Source organism: Elgaria multicarinata, chromosome 5 (genome assembly GCF_023053635.1).
Source record: "Elgaria multicarinata webbii isolate HBS135686 ecotype San Diego chromosome 5, rElgMul1.1.pri, whole genome shotgun sequence".
Lineage (NCBI taxonomy): Eukaryota > Metazoa > Chordata > Lepidosauria > Squamata > Anguidae > Elgaria > Elgaria multicarinata.
Genome location: NC_086175.1, coordinates 2,905,808 through 2,919,831, shown reverse-complemented (window position 1 = coordinate 2,919,831; position 14,024 = coordinate 2,905,808). Strand labels below are relative to the sequence as shown.

The window sequence follows — 14,024 nt, the reverse complement described above, 5'->3', positions numbered from 1 at the left end:
TTAACTGTCCACAGAAAACAATTGCAAAATTTGTATGTTTAATATGAGTTACAAGAGCTGGGGTCAATCATCAAGCTTCCTCCCCTGGCCTGCTAGAAGAAAAATCTCCAAGTGGGGTACTTGATACATTTTGTCTCTACCGCAAATGCATGCAATGCACAGATGGTCATTTTACAAGCTAGAGAGAGCTATTATGAAGATAGTGTAAGGCAATTATGCTTTTCTAGCATAGAATTATTTACTTTATTTTATTATAATTATGTTTCATCTTTCCTCCAGGAACTAAACATCTCCCCATTTTTATCCTCACACCAATCCTATGGGATAAGTTAGCCTGAGAGGTAGTGACTATCCTAGACCATCCACTGAGAAGTGGGAGAAGGACCAGGCATTTGCTGGTCCTTTTCCTGCGCCAGCATTAGTTGTGTGCGTGTCCTGTTTGGCTATACTCTGGATAAACATGCATACGATTGCACCCTCAATATATTCTGTGTCTATGTGCTACATGCTATAAAAGGGGATGCTTCGTATTTAAATTTTCTGGAATGGAAGAGATATTAGTCTTTTGCTTCCAGGAAAACATGGAAGCTTATTACCCCTAAAATATGTAGCAAAAATGTATTTTGTTATTGTACATTCTTGGCTGTGTATGCATGTGTAAATATGCACAAATCTTGTGTGAGTTCAGTATAGACAAACAGCAACAGGGCCCACCATGACCTTGATCCAATCCTGCATAGTTTTAACTGCTTTGAATGCAAATAGAAATATTTTAAACTCTACTGCAATACAAAACACAACTTGATAATTGGTATCCCATTTCTGTTGTTGTTAAGAGTATCATTGGAATGTACCCATCTGTTTGGTATCAGTCCTGATTTGTTTTGTTTTTCCTTTTCTCATATTTGGTGCCTGGTGCCTCAGAGGTTCATCACACAAGGCTGAATTTCTGCATACTTACCAGAGCTTTTTGCTTCTGGTTTCTTTCCTACATTACTACGGGACACCTTTACATGGCGGACACATGAGCTGAATACTTCCTTTCTTGGCACTGTTCTATCTGTTTCACTACACAGCACCATGTAGTAGCTCAATCATAGCACAAATACCATCATTTTGAAATGCATTAACCTTTGCTTTCACTTTATCTTTTTAAAAGTGGAATAACGCTCAAAAAGCGTGAGAGAGGGTCTTGACGATGTCATGTAAAGGACCTGCAAACACCCACGGATAACCAATCATGAGTGTGCAATAAAAGCCTGGTGAAGAAATGCTTTCAGTTTAATCATTTGAGTCATTGTTTTAAAATCCTCCTCCTCTAAAACAGCCCATGTACACACCAATAGTTATAATTTCTTAAACTGAAAACAGAAAATGTATCAAGAATTATTATAGTAGGAGTTGAACACTTAACTCCTCAGTGTTCAAAATATATGTGCTGGAATTTGCTTTTATATCAACTGAAGATCAGAAAAGGGAGAAGCATAAGCCAGTTAACTTTCATATGAATATGCCACCTGGTAAGACATATACAAATCATGTTATTATAGTCAATAATTATAATATTTTTCGATACAGTGCACAACTGAGCCTTGGAGATAGTTATCATAATTTGCAATCAAGGCCAGCAATATGACTGATAAAAGTTATACTTTATTCAGAAAAAAAAATCTATGACATATTCAAACATTGTTCTCAGAGTACAACCCAATATTTAGACACAAGTTTGAGAACTATTGTTCAAAATTTGCCTGTGAACTCTTGATAGACTGCATAAATTTGTACACATCAGTAAATGAACAAAATTTAATTTAATTTACATTGATTTCCAATGGGACAAATTTAAAAATGCTTCACTTTGACTGGATTGTACCTAATTTAAATTGCTGAATCAGAGTGCAAATGACTTTCTCAACCAAGCCAGTACCATATCAGAATAGCAGTTAACATCTATACTATTTCTGTTTGATTACTGCTACTTACCTATGCTTTTCTAATTCATTATGTGAGGACCTATTAAAAACAGAAAATTTAATATTTTAGCATTTTATTTGCTAAGAGAAAAACCAAAATCCAAATGGAAGAATACATGTTCAATCTGGTTCAGGTCAGGAATTAATTAAAAGGTTTTTAAACACTTATTTTGGTATTTTTCAGAACACAATTTGTACATCTTTTTTTCCCCAAATTAAAAAAAAAACCTTGGGAATAAATCTTAAATTTGACTTTGATTTGAAGTTTCTCACTGTATAACATTAAAGAAACTATACAAAACGTTAGTCAAGAAAAGGACAGAAAATAATGGAAGATTTATTTATAGGACTAATGCTTACAGGTAACGTAAGTCTCTTAGGGCACAATCTTATACATTTTTAGATAGGCCGGTTAGGGAATGCTGGGAGTTGTAGAACTTACTTCTGCCTAAACATGCACAGGATTGTGCCCTTACTCTCTTAAATAGCACTATAACCGAAGGCTATGTGCTACGGGTAATATAATATTATATATAACTGTCTCTGGAGAGGCCATCAATGAGGGAGGAAGCAGCAGCCAGGCACCTCTCCACCGTGCCTGGGTCCAGCTCCAACTGAGAGCCCCCTCTCTCCTGCTACCAACTGTCTCTGGAGAGGCCACCAGTGAGGGAGGAAGCAGCAGCCAGGCACCTCTCCATCGTGCCTGGGTCCAGCTCCAGCTGAGAGCCCCCTCCCTCCTGCTGTCACCTGTAACTACTGAACTTTACAAATAAGATTGTAGTGCCTGAATTTGCTTTCCTTTTCCCCCTCCTCCTCCTCCCTCCCTCCCAATCCCCTTTCCTTTTGTGTCATGTCTTTTAGATTGTAAGCCTGTGGGCAGGGACTGTCAAGAAATACTTTTGTAAGCCGCCGTGAGAGCCTTTTTTGGCTGAATGGCGGCATAAAAATCCTTAAATAAATAAATAAAAAATAAATATAATGGATTTCATTCTCTCCTGCTTGAAAAACTAGACCAAAATACAAAAGAACAAGTTCAATAAATACCAAATATTACACTACACTCTAGCTATATAATATAGTTGCCATCTCACTTTGGAACAAATCAGCTGACATTGTGTGCCTGTGTGCAGCAGATAGGATCTCAGATGAATTTTAATGTCTGTTGTACTAGCAGAGTCACAAGTGTCATTGCAGTAGTACCACATGCATATTTGTAGTGGTGCAGCAACATGCTTATACCGTCCTGCTGGGAGCACCTATAATTTCACAGTGCAAAAATGAACATAAGAAGTATGGTTCTAATGTCTTTGGATGTTCATCCATGTTGGCCCAATAATACTAAATGCAGATTTTGATAATAAACTTTTATGACAGGACTTCATCTGACAAGCAGCACTGAAGCACTCAACCTGCCAAGTGTAGGATGCTGCCCTAGCTATACATACTGCAACCCTTTCCCAACTATTTGATTCACTAGGGTTGAGATTCAAGTATTCTACACATCTTGCAGTCTCCAGATGCATTCATACAGTTTCTAAGAATAGCACCTTTACTTGAAAAATGAAGTCAATGATCAGCTATAATATAATATACTCAAGCTCCCAAGTTGCTGATTCTTGCTGACTGCAGCCCATAATTATATTACAATAGTGGCCATGGGCCTCTACTTAAACAGGCCTACAGCCACTATTGTAACCTGCCTATTATTAACTGCAGACAGCAAGAAGGAGACGTGAGGCCAGGGCTGGGCTATGGTCCCTCCTGACCGTGCCAATCTCCTGCAGCAGTGGTGCTAAGGCAGACAAAGAGATGTTGGTGCCATGGTACACCATGCTGGTTTCTTATACCATGTTGAGGGAACCAGCCTGGAGTTCCCTAGCCAAGGTTTGCATTACATCGACTGCCTTCCATCCTCCACAACAGATTTGTCTGTTTAGTTCAGATCGTAGAATCATAGAATAGTAGAGTTGGAAGGGGCCTATAAGGCCATCAAGTCCAACCCCCTGCTCAGTGCAGGAATCCACCCTAAAGCATACCTGACAGATGGATGTCCAGCTGCCTCTAGTGTGAGAGAGCCCACAACTCCCTAGGTAACTGGTTCCATTGTCGTACTGCTCTAACAGTCAGGAAGTTTTTCCTGATGTCCAGCCGGAATCGGGCTTCCTGTAACTTGAGCCCGTTATTCTGTGTCTTGCACTCTGGGATGATCGAGAAGAGATCCTGGCCCTCCTCTGGGTGACAACCTTTTAAGTATTTGAAGAATGCTATCATGTCTCCCCTATCATGCACATACTATCACCTCTGGTGGGAATGCCCATGGGTTCAATAGTTTTGGCATATGGTGCATCAGGAATTATTACAGATAACAAAGAAATATATTGATTTTACCCTAGAATTATTTTTATTATCCTTGTATTGTAAATGAACCTATTGTAGCCAAACAATTAGTAACTTTCTTAATAGCAGCTGTGAGACAAACAATAGTAAAACAGTGGAAAAATTTAGATCATCTTGACAAAGAGACATGCTATAAGAACATATAGTCTACTGCAGTTTGTGGGGGAAAAATAACACGTAAGTTACGAGTACTACAAGATGAGCCAATAGTATTTAGTGCTATATGGTGGAAATTCATTTCACACAAAACTGATTCTGAGATGTTGACATATATGTCGAACACAGCTAGGGATATATGGACTGTAAAAATGGTACGAAATTTCCGATACAGAATAAATTTATAGTAAAGTTACAGTAGTATCAAGAATTTTAAAATGTAATAAGAGCAATAAGCTTCACTCCATTGGTTTTTTAATTTTATTACTACTACTACTATTATTAATTTAGGGGAGGGAGATATATAATGTTTGTGATATGTTAAATATATGAAAATCTTTAATAAAAACATTATTAAAAAAATGTCTCCCCTCAATTTTCTTTTCTCCAGGCTAAACATGCCCAGTTTTAAGTCTCTCTTCATAGGGCTTTGTTTCCAGATACCTGATCATCCTGGTTGCCCTCCTCTGAACACGCTCCAGCTGGTCTGAGTCCTTCTTGAAGTGTAGTGCCCAGAACTGGACGCAACATTCAAGATGAGGCCTAACCAGGCCCGAATAGAGAGGAACCAGTACCTCACATGATTTGGATGCTATACTTCTATTAATGCAGCCCAAAATAGCATTCGCCTATGTTGCAGCCATATCACACTATTGGCTCATATTCACCATATGATCTACAATTCCAAGATCCTTCTCGTTTGTAGTATTGCTGAGCCAAGTATCCCCCTCTTATAACTGTGCATTTGGTTTCTATTTCCTAGATGTAGAACTTGGCATTTATCCCTATTAAATTTCATTCTGTTGTTTTCAGCCCAGCACTCCAGCCTGTCAAGATCACTTTGAAGTTTGTTTCTGTCTTCCAGGGTATTAGCTATCCCACCCAATTTGGTGTCATCTGCAAATTTGATCAGCGTTCCCTGCACCTTCTCGTCTAAATCATTAATAAAAATGTTGAAGAGCACTGGGCCCAGGACCGAGCCCTGCGGTACCCCAGTTTATGGAAGTAATTTCCCCTGCTCACTGCCACTTAGAAATTGTAAGAAGGCTGTGAGGCCTGAATCCATACCTTGTCAGAACCCACGTTTGTTGAGTTTGTACAGAAGCATTTTACCAGGTGTGCCTTTGCTTATCATAGTCCTGCCATGACAGTGGAAGCTGCACATGGCAGCTTTTTCCATTGCCTGCATTGCTTAAAGGGAAGTGTCCTCAGATTTGGATCTAGTAACTCTATGGTCAAGTTTTAACAGCAGACTGATACAAAATCAAGCAGGTGAAGATTCTCTCTTTGCTTATTTTCTCTGCTAGGAAATGTTTCAGCCACTTAATTTCTTTGACTCAGGCTGCTATTAAAAGCACTCCCCCGCCCCACCAACAAAAGTAACAATGCTGCAAACCGGCCCACAACTTATAGCCTATTGTGTTTCTAGGTTCTATATAGAGTTGCTTGCAGCAGGAGTACTACAACTTTACAAGTTACACTGTAAACAGGAAAGGATCAACTTTAGCTTTTCCAATCAGAGAGAGGTTGTGATGCAAAGAAAACACCCTGCCCCTGTTGCATTTCTGTGGAGCATAAAACTGGTAAGTGCACCTGAACCTTGCCAGAGCACGGGGCAGGGTGGGGAGGAAAGACAACCACCTAGCCATATATAACTAACCACTAACCCCACCTTTTCTTTGGCCACCCTTTCTTCCATTCCATGTTTGTCAATTATTTATTTGCTCATGCCCTGGACATTTTTTCCTACTCTGTGCTGCTTCCTTCACTACCAAACACTTCTACTTCTTGTGTTTCTTGTCAACAATAATTAGGCTATCCTATTCAGAGAGTGTGCAAGCTTATTCTACCCACCGTCCACACTTTTACTGATTCCTCTTTATCTGCTGATTGTACCCTCTCCGAGGTTCGCCCCTTAGATTCCCCGACTTCCACAACCTCTTCTCTCTCAGCCTGCCTACCTTGCCAATAGAGCTTCTCCTGGTACTAGTTAGAATAAGGTTTTAGTTCCAGCTCAATGGCCATCTCACTTCTGCCCAAGAAAATTCCATGCAACCTGTGTTCATTCTCCATCATTTAAAATCTTCACAAACATTCTAACACATCACGTAACCTCAATTAATAAAAGCCAGAGCCATGATTGTGACAGCCACAAAATCAATTAGCATATTACAGTATTGACTACTTGTTAAGGCTGCCATTATGGTTCATCTGAGCATCATATTCCTAAACCCCAATATCCTGGAATCTAATTCAGTATGTTGTTTTCTGCATTTTATTTTACACTTCAATCTTTGTAGACTTAAATAATTTTAGAAAGGGACTTCTATTATGAAATAAGAATATAGTTTTAACATGCCATAATATTAATATTCCATTTGAGTGTTTGTACCTTGTGTTGGGTACCCGGGACACATTAGGAATTCCGCCCACCTTATCTGCCCATCAGTCTCCTTGCCTGAGCTTACAGAGATGGTCTCAGAGTTCGCGTTGATGCCCCTAGGATAATTCTGGGGAATCTCAAATTCCATGTCAAGGGTTCTGGATCTGGGATGGCTCAGGACGTCATGGCCACCATGGGTTTGTCCCAACATGTAACTGACCCAACACATGTAGGAGGACACATGCTTGATTTGGTTTTCTCCTGTGCAGTCAAGGATGGTCATCTGAAAGTGGGAGAATTCACACCTATCCCATTACCATGGCTGGATCACTTCCTATTGAAGTTTAGATTCTTAGCAACCTTGCCCTTTTGCAATGAAATGGCCCACCCACAGAGACAAATGGATTCCAGAGGGCCCCAGGGGTTTTCTTGCTGGCATGGCTGGTGCTCTCGTCAAATGCAGAGAGGACTTGGGCAGTTGATACGATCACTTCCAAGTGCTCTCTCCCTCTTAGCAGAGTCTGGGTAGCACCTGAGAATACATCTGAGCTGAGGGCAAAGAAGCAAGAGGGAAGACCGTTAGAAGGCAGGTGGCGGAAGACTGTGCTGACTCCCACTAAACACAGGTTAGAGCTCACCAAGCCTACTGTGGTCTTTCCCACCAACACTGCATCTTCGCAGTGTCATTCTGGGTCAGGGAGAGTCGATCTCCTGGAAACTGCCTTCGTCGCCCCTATGGGATGAACTTTGTTGGGAAAAGGACAGGGACAGTGACCCTACTGATTCTCTTGGATCTCTCAGCAGCTTTTGATACCACCAACCATGGTATCCTCCTGCATACGTTACCTGAGTTGAGAGCTGGCGGTAGTTCTGCTCCTGCTTGGATGGCTGATTCCAGAAGGTGGTGCTGGGGGTTTACTGGTCTGTGACATGGGGTTCCTCAGAGCTCTATCTCATTCCCCATGCTGTTTAACACCTACATGAAACCACTGGGGGGGGGGGGGGAGGGTAATCCCAGGATATTGGCTGAGGTGTCACTAATATTTATTACTTATTTGTATTTACAACATTTATATACTGTTTGACATCTGAACAGATTCCAGAATGGTGAACAATAGATGACAAAAGAAATAAAACACAGCATTAAGAGTAATTTTAAAACAGAATACAAATAAAAATTGAGAAAGGCTGGTTGGTCAATCAGAGAAGCCTTGTTGAAATAAATTGTCTTCAGCAGCCTGAAGATATCATGGTTGATGGTATCAAAAGCTGTTAAGAGATCAAGCAGCATTAACAGAACTCCCCCTGTCTCTCAATAAAGATCATCCATCAGGTCAACCAAGGCTGATTTGGTCCCAAAATCAGGTCAAGACTCAGACTAGAATGGTCTAGATACTATGCAGATGTCACACAGCTCTATCTCTCCTTTTCATCAAATCCAGGTGAAGCACTGGGTGTTCGGAATCACTTAGACAGGGTAATGGACTGAATGAGGACCAATAAACTGAGACTCAATTCAAGCAACATGGAGATACTTTTAGTGGATGGCTCACTTGCCCAGCTAAAGGATCAGGTTAGGAGTTTGGGAGTTTTCTTGGATCCAGCATTGTTACTAGATGCACAGGCAGCCTCAGTGGGACAAGGCACCTTTTATCAGCTTAAACTGATATACCAACTATACCCATATAGTTACCCATGCTTTGGTAACCTCTCATCGGGATTAATGCAATCTATTATACATGCGGTTGTCTTTGAAAATGGTCCAAAAATGTCAGCTGGTCCAAAATAGGGCAGTAAGTTTTTTAACAGGGACTAGGCAATATAAACAAATTATGTCAGTTTTTTGTGATCTGCACTGCCTTCCAGTCCATTTTCAGGTCCAATTTAAAGTGCTGGTATTAACTTTCAAAGCCCTAATCAGTTTAAGGGCAGGTTTCTTCATATATATGTCTGCCCAGACCCTGTCATCATCTCCCTCTCGGTGCCATTATCAAATGAAGTGAGGCAGAAGGAAGGAGAGGGCCTCTTCAGTCATGGCACCCTAGTCATGGAATGCCTTCTGCAAAGGGGCTTACCTGGTGCTTACGTTGTGGTCTTTTCCACACCAGGTGAGGACCTTTTTATTCTCCGAGGCATTTTAGTCCTTCAGTTATTGTTTTAAAAATACATAGCTGCATCATTAGAGCTTTACACTGCTGCTGCTTTCTAATTTGGTTTTATACTACAGGTTTAAACTTTTTAAAAGGTTATACTGTGTTTATATGGCTTGGGACCTGGCTACCTGAAAGACTGCCTGCTCCCATACAAGCTTGCCCAGTTTTTAAGATCTTTGGAAGAGGCCCTTCTTTCAAGACCACCACCTTTAGAGGCATTTTTGTGGCAATGCAAAAGAAGGCCTTCTCAGTGGCTGCCCACTGGCTGTGGAACACCCCGCCAAGGGAGGCTAGGTTCGCTCCCTCTCTGCTGACCGCTTTCTTCAAGTGGGCTTTTTGTGTGTAAGCAGGTCTGTTGAATGGAATACTGCTTTAACTCTATTATTGTTGTAGTCTTAAATGTGTCTACTTATTATGGTGTTAATCAAGTTTTATTAGTGATTGTATGCTACCTTAAGTGCCACTTTTGGTAGAAAGGTGGGTGAATAAATAATTAATTATATGGTAGTATTATATTTTATGGTTTTAATTGTTATGAATCACCCAAAGAGCTTCAGCTATTGAGCAGCATAGAATCTAATAAATAAATAAATATAAATGTCATTTTAAAGACATTAGCATCAGACTCATGCTCATTAGGGAGGAAGTGCCATCTTTCTTTTGTGGGGGGTGGCAGCCCTCCTGTCTATTAAAGGAGAGGAGGTCTAAACTGACTTAGAATCATAGAATAGCAGAGTTAGAAGGAGCCTACAAGGCCATCGAGTCCAACCCCCTGCTCAATGCAGGAATCCACCCTAAAGCATCCCCGACAGATGGTTGTCCAGCTGCCTCTTGAAGGCCTCTAGTGTGTTATAATAAGTGTTATAATAAGTGTTATACTTATTTTCTGTATAACATGGGAAATTGCAGTTGTAAATAGAAAGCATCAATGGGTGGCCACACAGTCCTATATTCAAGAGAGCTTCTCCAGTGGGGGAAAAACATTCAGCTTCATGTTCTCTGTGAGGTACAGGGACACATCAGACAATGATCCCTGTTTCTTGCTCCCTTGCTCATTTTCCTGCAGTTGGCTTACTGCCAGTTATGCACCTTTTTTCCTTGGGGTTTCTTGACTAGCAGAAAATTAACATGTGAACCTCTTCCCACATTGCTTGACATACTGACAAAAGCTTCAGCCATTAAAATTCTGTCAGTTATGAAGCTTCCAGAAGGATAATATTGGCAAACAAAAGGCAGCAAACCTACCTACTCCTCGTCTATGCTCCAGCAACAGATGGCAGCTGAGGCACAGCAGGGTTTAAACTCACCAGGACAGGAGACTTTCAGCAGCCTCAACCCATGTTTTTGGCACTTCCTTCCATTCAACCCCAAGTTTGTGGTAGCAAAGTGAGCTGTGTGTTCCAACGTGCTTCAGTCATTAGTATGGTAAATGGCAACTGTGTGAAGAGGGAAAAGCCACTTGTTTGAACATTCCAACCCCTCATCCCACCCCCAATAACTAGTTCAAGCCATTTCAGATATGTCAGGTTCTTGTTGTTGAGCCAATTGACTGCTATGCAATCTCCCCCAGCCTAGAGTTAACAGCTTTCTTTAACTGAGTCTGTTCTGTGCCTTTAATAGCAGCCGGACACTCACAAATTTAGCAAGTAAAACTTTTCACTTCACTTCTTCATCTGCTGAATGTGTGTGTATCACACTACTATTAAAAACGCACAAAAGAAAACCCAGTAAAGAAAGAAGCAAATCATGTAATCATTGTCAAGCAACCCTGCCTTGGCTCTCTGCATCCCAATTTCAATGTTTCATTTAAGGGTTGTGACCACAATGACCCAGCCCATGGTTTGCATCTTAACCCCCAACCCTTGCCTTGCTGCTGGTTAGTTCAAGTATATTTGTGAAGTAAGTATCTATCCATCCTTCTGCCTGCTCAGCCTCCTCGGTGTTCCATCTCTTTGGGATTTGTAGCTATAGATCCTGAGGGGGCGTCTGTACATAACAAGTTCAAAGAAGGGAAAAATCTGCAGATTCAGAGAAAGAAAGACAATTACAAAGTGGTTTTTTTTCCTAGCCTAGTTCCACAAAATGCTACATGGGTGGGTCAAACTAGATGTTATAATACTGCATTTCCTTGTAACGTTTGCTGCCTTGAACAGCCAATTAACAGCTTTATGTAGAAAAAGCTCAACAACTGTAGCAAGACTATGTGGAAAAAACCCACCCTGAAACAACTGGAATCTTAATAGTTTCTATGGATATTAGTAGAATTTGATCATTGAATTAATCATACTACAAAGAGAATAAGATGCACCATGCTCCTCTGGCTGGAACTTCTGCTGCTACTGCCTCCCTATACATGGAACCTATGTCAAGATCATGAAAGCTGACTGCTTAATGTTGATTTAGAGTGCAACAAACAAAGACTTTCTGTTCTACTTGTGGGCTTCCTAGAAGTGTCTGGTTAGTCACTGTGGGAAACAGGACTCTGAACTAGGTAGGCCTCTGTAGTCTGATCCAGCAGGCCTGTTCTTATAGTCTAAATTATGTTAAGTCTTGCAACACAAATCTATAACAGTGCCTTCTATGTCTAAATGATTACAGTAATCAAGAATGAATTTAAATGTCATTGGAATAATTTCTGATTTTAATTACAGTGCAGCACTTCATTGACTGCTCTCAGGAATAGCAAAAGACCAGTAACCTGTCTGACTTCGGGAAGAGAGAAAAATCTGCAGTTATTTCAAATTACTTTCTATATAGTTTTCAAGAATACATTTTGTATGAACAAAGCAAAGGAAAGTGTCAATATGGACAACTGATGGGTGGCCATGAAGTTAGGAGCTTCGTCTATGGGGCAGTATATAAATGTAAAGAAGAAGAAGAAGAAAAAGAGGAGGGCCTTTTTCTCTTTAAGGCACAGTGCATCCTGGGCAGTGCTTGGAATGAGTACCAGCCAGACAAATCTGCAGGAAATCCATGCAGAAAATTTCTAAGCATTATGAACAAAGTACAGGACAGGTAATACCTGCCAGGCACAGGCATAGTCAGGTGAGGGATTTGTTTGAGCTGTACAAGTGCCAACACACAAGGCTTCTCCTGAGCGATCTTCGACAAGGTATGTGAAAAACCAGGTGCAACACCCAATTAAAGCAAGGAATGGAGGCATCCTGTCCAGCTACACACCCAGCGGAGGCAGAGCCAAACAAGCTCTCAGTGGACCCACTACACATTTATTTACACAGGAATAAGTCCCATCCAGGTGAGTGAAAATTAATTCACAGTAAATGTGTCAAGAACCAGTCTGCAAGTGAGATCGGTGGGACTAAAGAAGTGCATCATTCAGTCCTTGAAAGCGTGGATGCGCTGAGAGCCCTCCAAGCTGAGCCACAAGAGAGACGGTGGTGCTAACATGCCACAGAGATCGCTTCAGAGACCCCGCTGCACGCGTGGCAGCCTCGGGCAGAGGAGGCCAAAACACAGGCCAGCAGCCCAGGGAAGGGGGAAATGGCGGCGGCGATGGGGAAGTTCCAATACCAACATTTGCACATTAAACCCAATGTGGGGGAGGGAGGGGGAGAGAGATTGGAGCCCCGGTAAACGGCGGGGGGAGGGAGGGGGAGGACCATCCATTTACCGGTTATTCTGGGGCTTCCTGGCCTTCGCTTTGCTTCTGCTACAGCCACTGTCGAAAGGCAACACGGAGGCATAGCCATGCTCTGCTTCTACAGGAGAAGGAAGGGTTAGCAAGAGGTGGCCGTTTATATTTTACTAGAGCAAAAACGCAACTAAAACGGGCGCAGGGATGCCCTGCAGGAAGGGATAACGCCGCCCGCTGCACGTCCACATCCCAGGGGAAACGAGGACACGGAATGGCGGAGAAGCAGAGCCAAATCTCACGGGGGAGGAACCTGCGGCGCCACCGGAGCAGAAGGCTTTTTAGGGGAGGGTCTTTCCTTAACGCCCCCCCCCCCCCATTGCAACCGAACATCCCCCAGGCGCCGCCCGGACGGGGGTTTAAATCCCAGGGCCGCCCCGCGCGTCATCGCGGCTCACGGGGTGGGGTGGGCGCGTGGGAGGGCAGGGGGAGAGGGCCGGGCCTGGCCGGGCCGGCCCCCCCCCCACTTCGCGAAGGCTCCTTGTACCTCTCTCGCGCCTTTCCAGATATTCCGCAGCTTCCAGAAGCATGAAGAGAGAATTCAACTCCATTTTCCGAGGCGCCCGACAGCCTCGCCTCGCCTCGCCCCCCTTTTCCAACAGATCGCAGGTAGGCAAACAAACAGCGACCGGGAGGGGAGGGAGGGAGGGAGGAAGGAAAGAGGGAGGGGGCCGCCGGGGCGCTTCACGCGCCCGGGGGCCGCCAAAATACCTTCTAATTACCCAAGTCTGCAAACCCACAGTTGGCATATTACTTTCTTGACGGACAGCTGCCTAGACCATTCAATAACGTCCTTCGGAGGATCCGGAGGTTTCGCAGAGCCAATCAGAGGTAGACCAGAACACTCCGCCCTCCCTCTGGTGGAGAGAACGTTGACAGAACTGGGATCCTCCTCCCTGGTAGGCTGGCCACTATAGCAACAATTTAGAAGCCGATAGCTTAGCAACAGCACGCGATGGCCCCGCCCCGCGGCTCGGTGAGTGGACAGCGGGCTCCATGCAAAGCAGGCCGTGGTGAGGGATTGGGCACGAGGGGCCCATGCAAATGAGGCAGCCTGCATGGCAGCGGCGCTCTGGGAAAGGGGCGTCTTTTCCGGAGAGGGCGGAGGCGGAGCCCGATTGTGACGCTGCTGCCAAGTGGCTGCGTGCGCAGAAGAAGGAAGAGGCCCCGCCCCAGCGGCGGAAGAGGAGCGAGGGAGAAGGGGAAGCTGCCGCCCCTCCCCCTCCCCCTCCCCGGCCGGGAGCAGTAGAGGCGCCGCTTAGGAGACCCAGCGCAGCTCTGGCTGAGAACGGAGCCGCTGCAGTTTAAGG

General features: G+C 43.3%; 1 protein-coding gene across 2 annotated transcripts in view; it reads right to left on the bottom strand.

The window, feature by feature from the left end:
- MXD4 (MAX dimerization protein 4) overlaps positions 1-13,402 on the bottom strand; it is a 30,626-nt gene extending 17,224 nt beyond the window's left edge. Inside the window, exons 1-3 of one of the 2 annotated variants that reach the window (XM_063125903.1) lie at positions 13,202-13,402; positions 12,694-12,781; positions 1,984-2,013 (exon numbers count right to left, since the gene is read on the bottom strand). In XM_063125903.1, coding sequence (XP_062981973.1) covers positions 1,984-2,013; positions 12,694-12,781; positions 13,202-13,265 — 182 coding nt within the window. In that variant the 5' untranslated portion in view covers positions 13,266-13,402. The remainder of the gene's footprint in view (positions 1-1,983; positions 2,014-12,693; positions 12,782-13,201) is intronic. The other variant, XM_063125902.1, reaches the window with a different exon arrangement.
- Between the last annotated feature and the right edge of the window lie 622 nt (positions 13,403-14,024).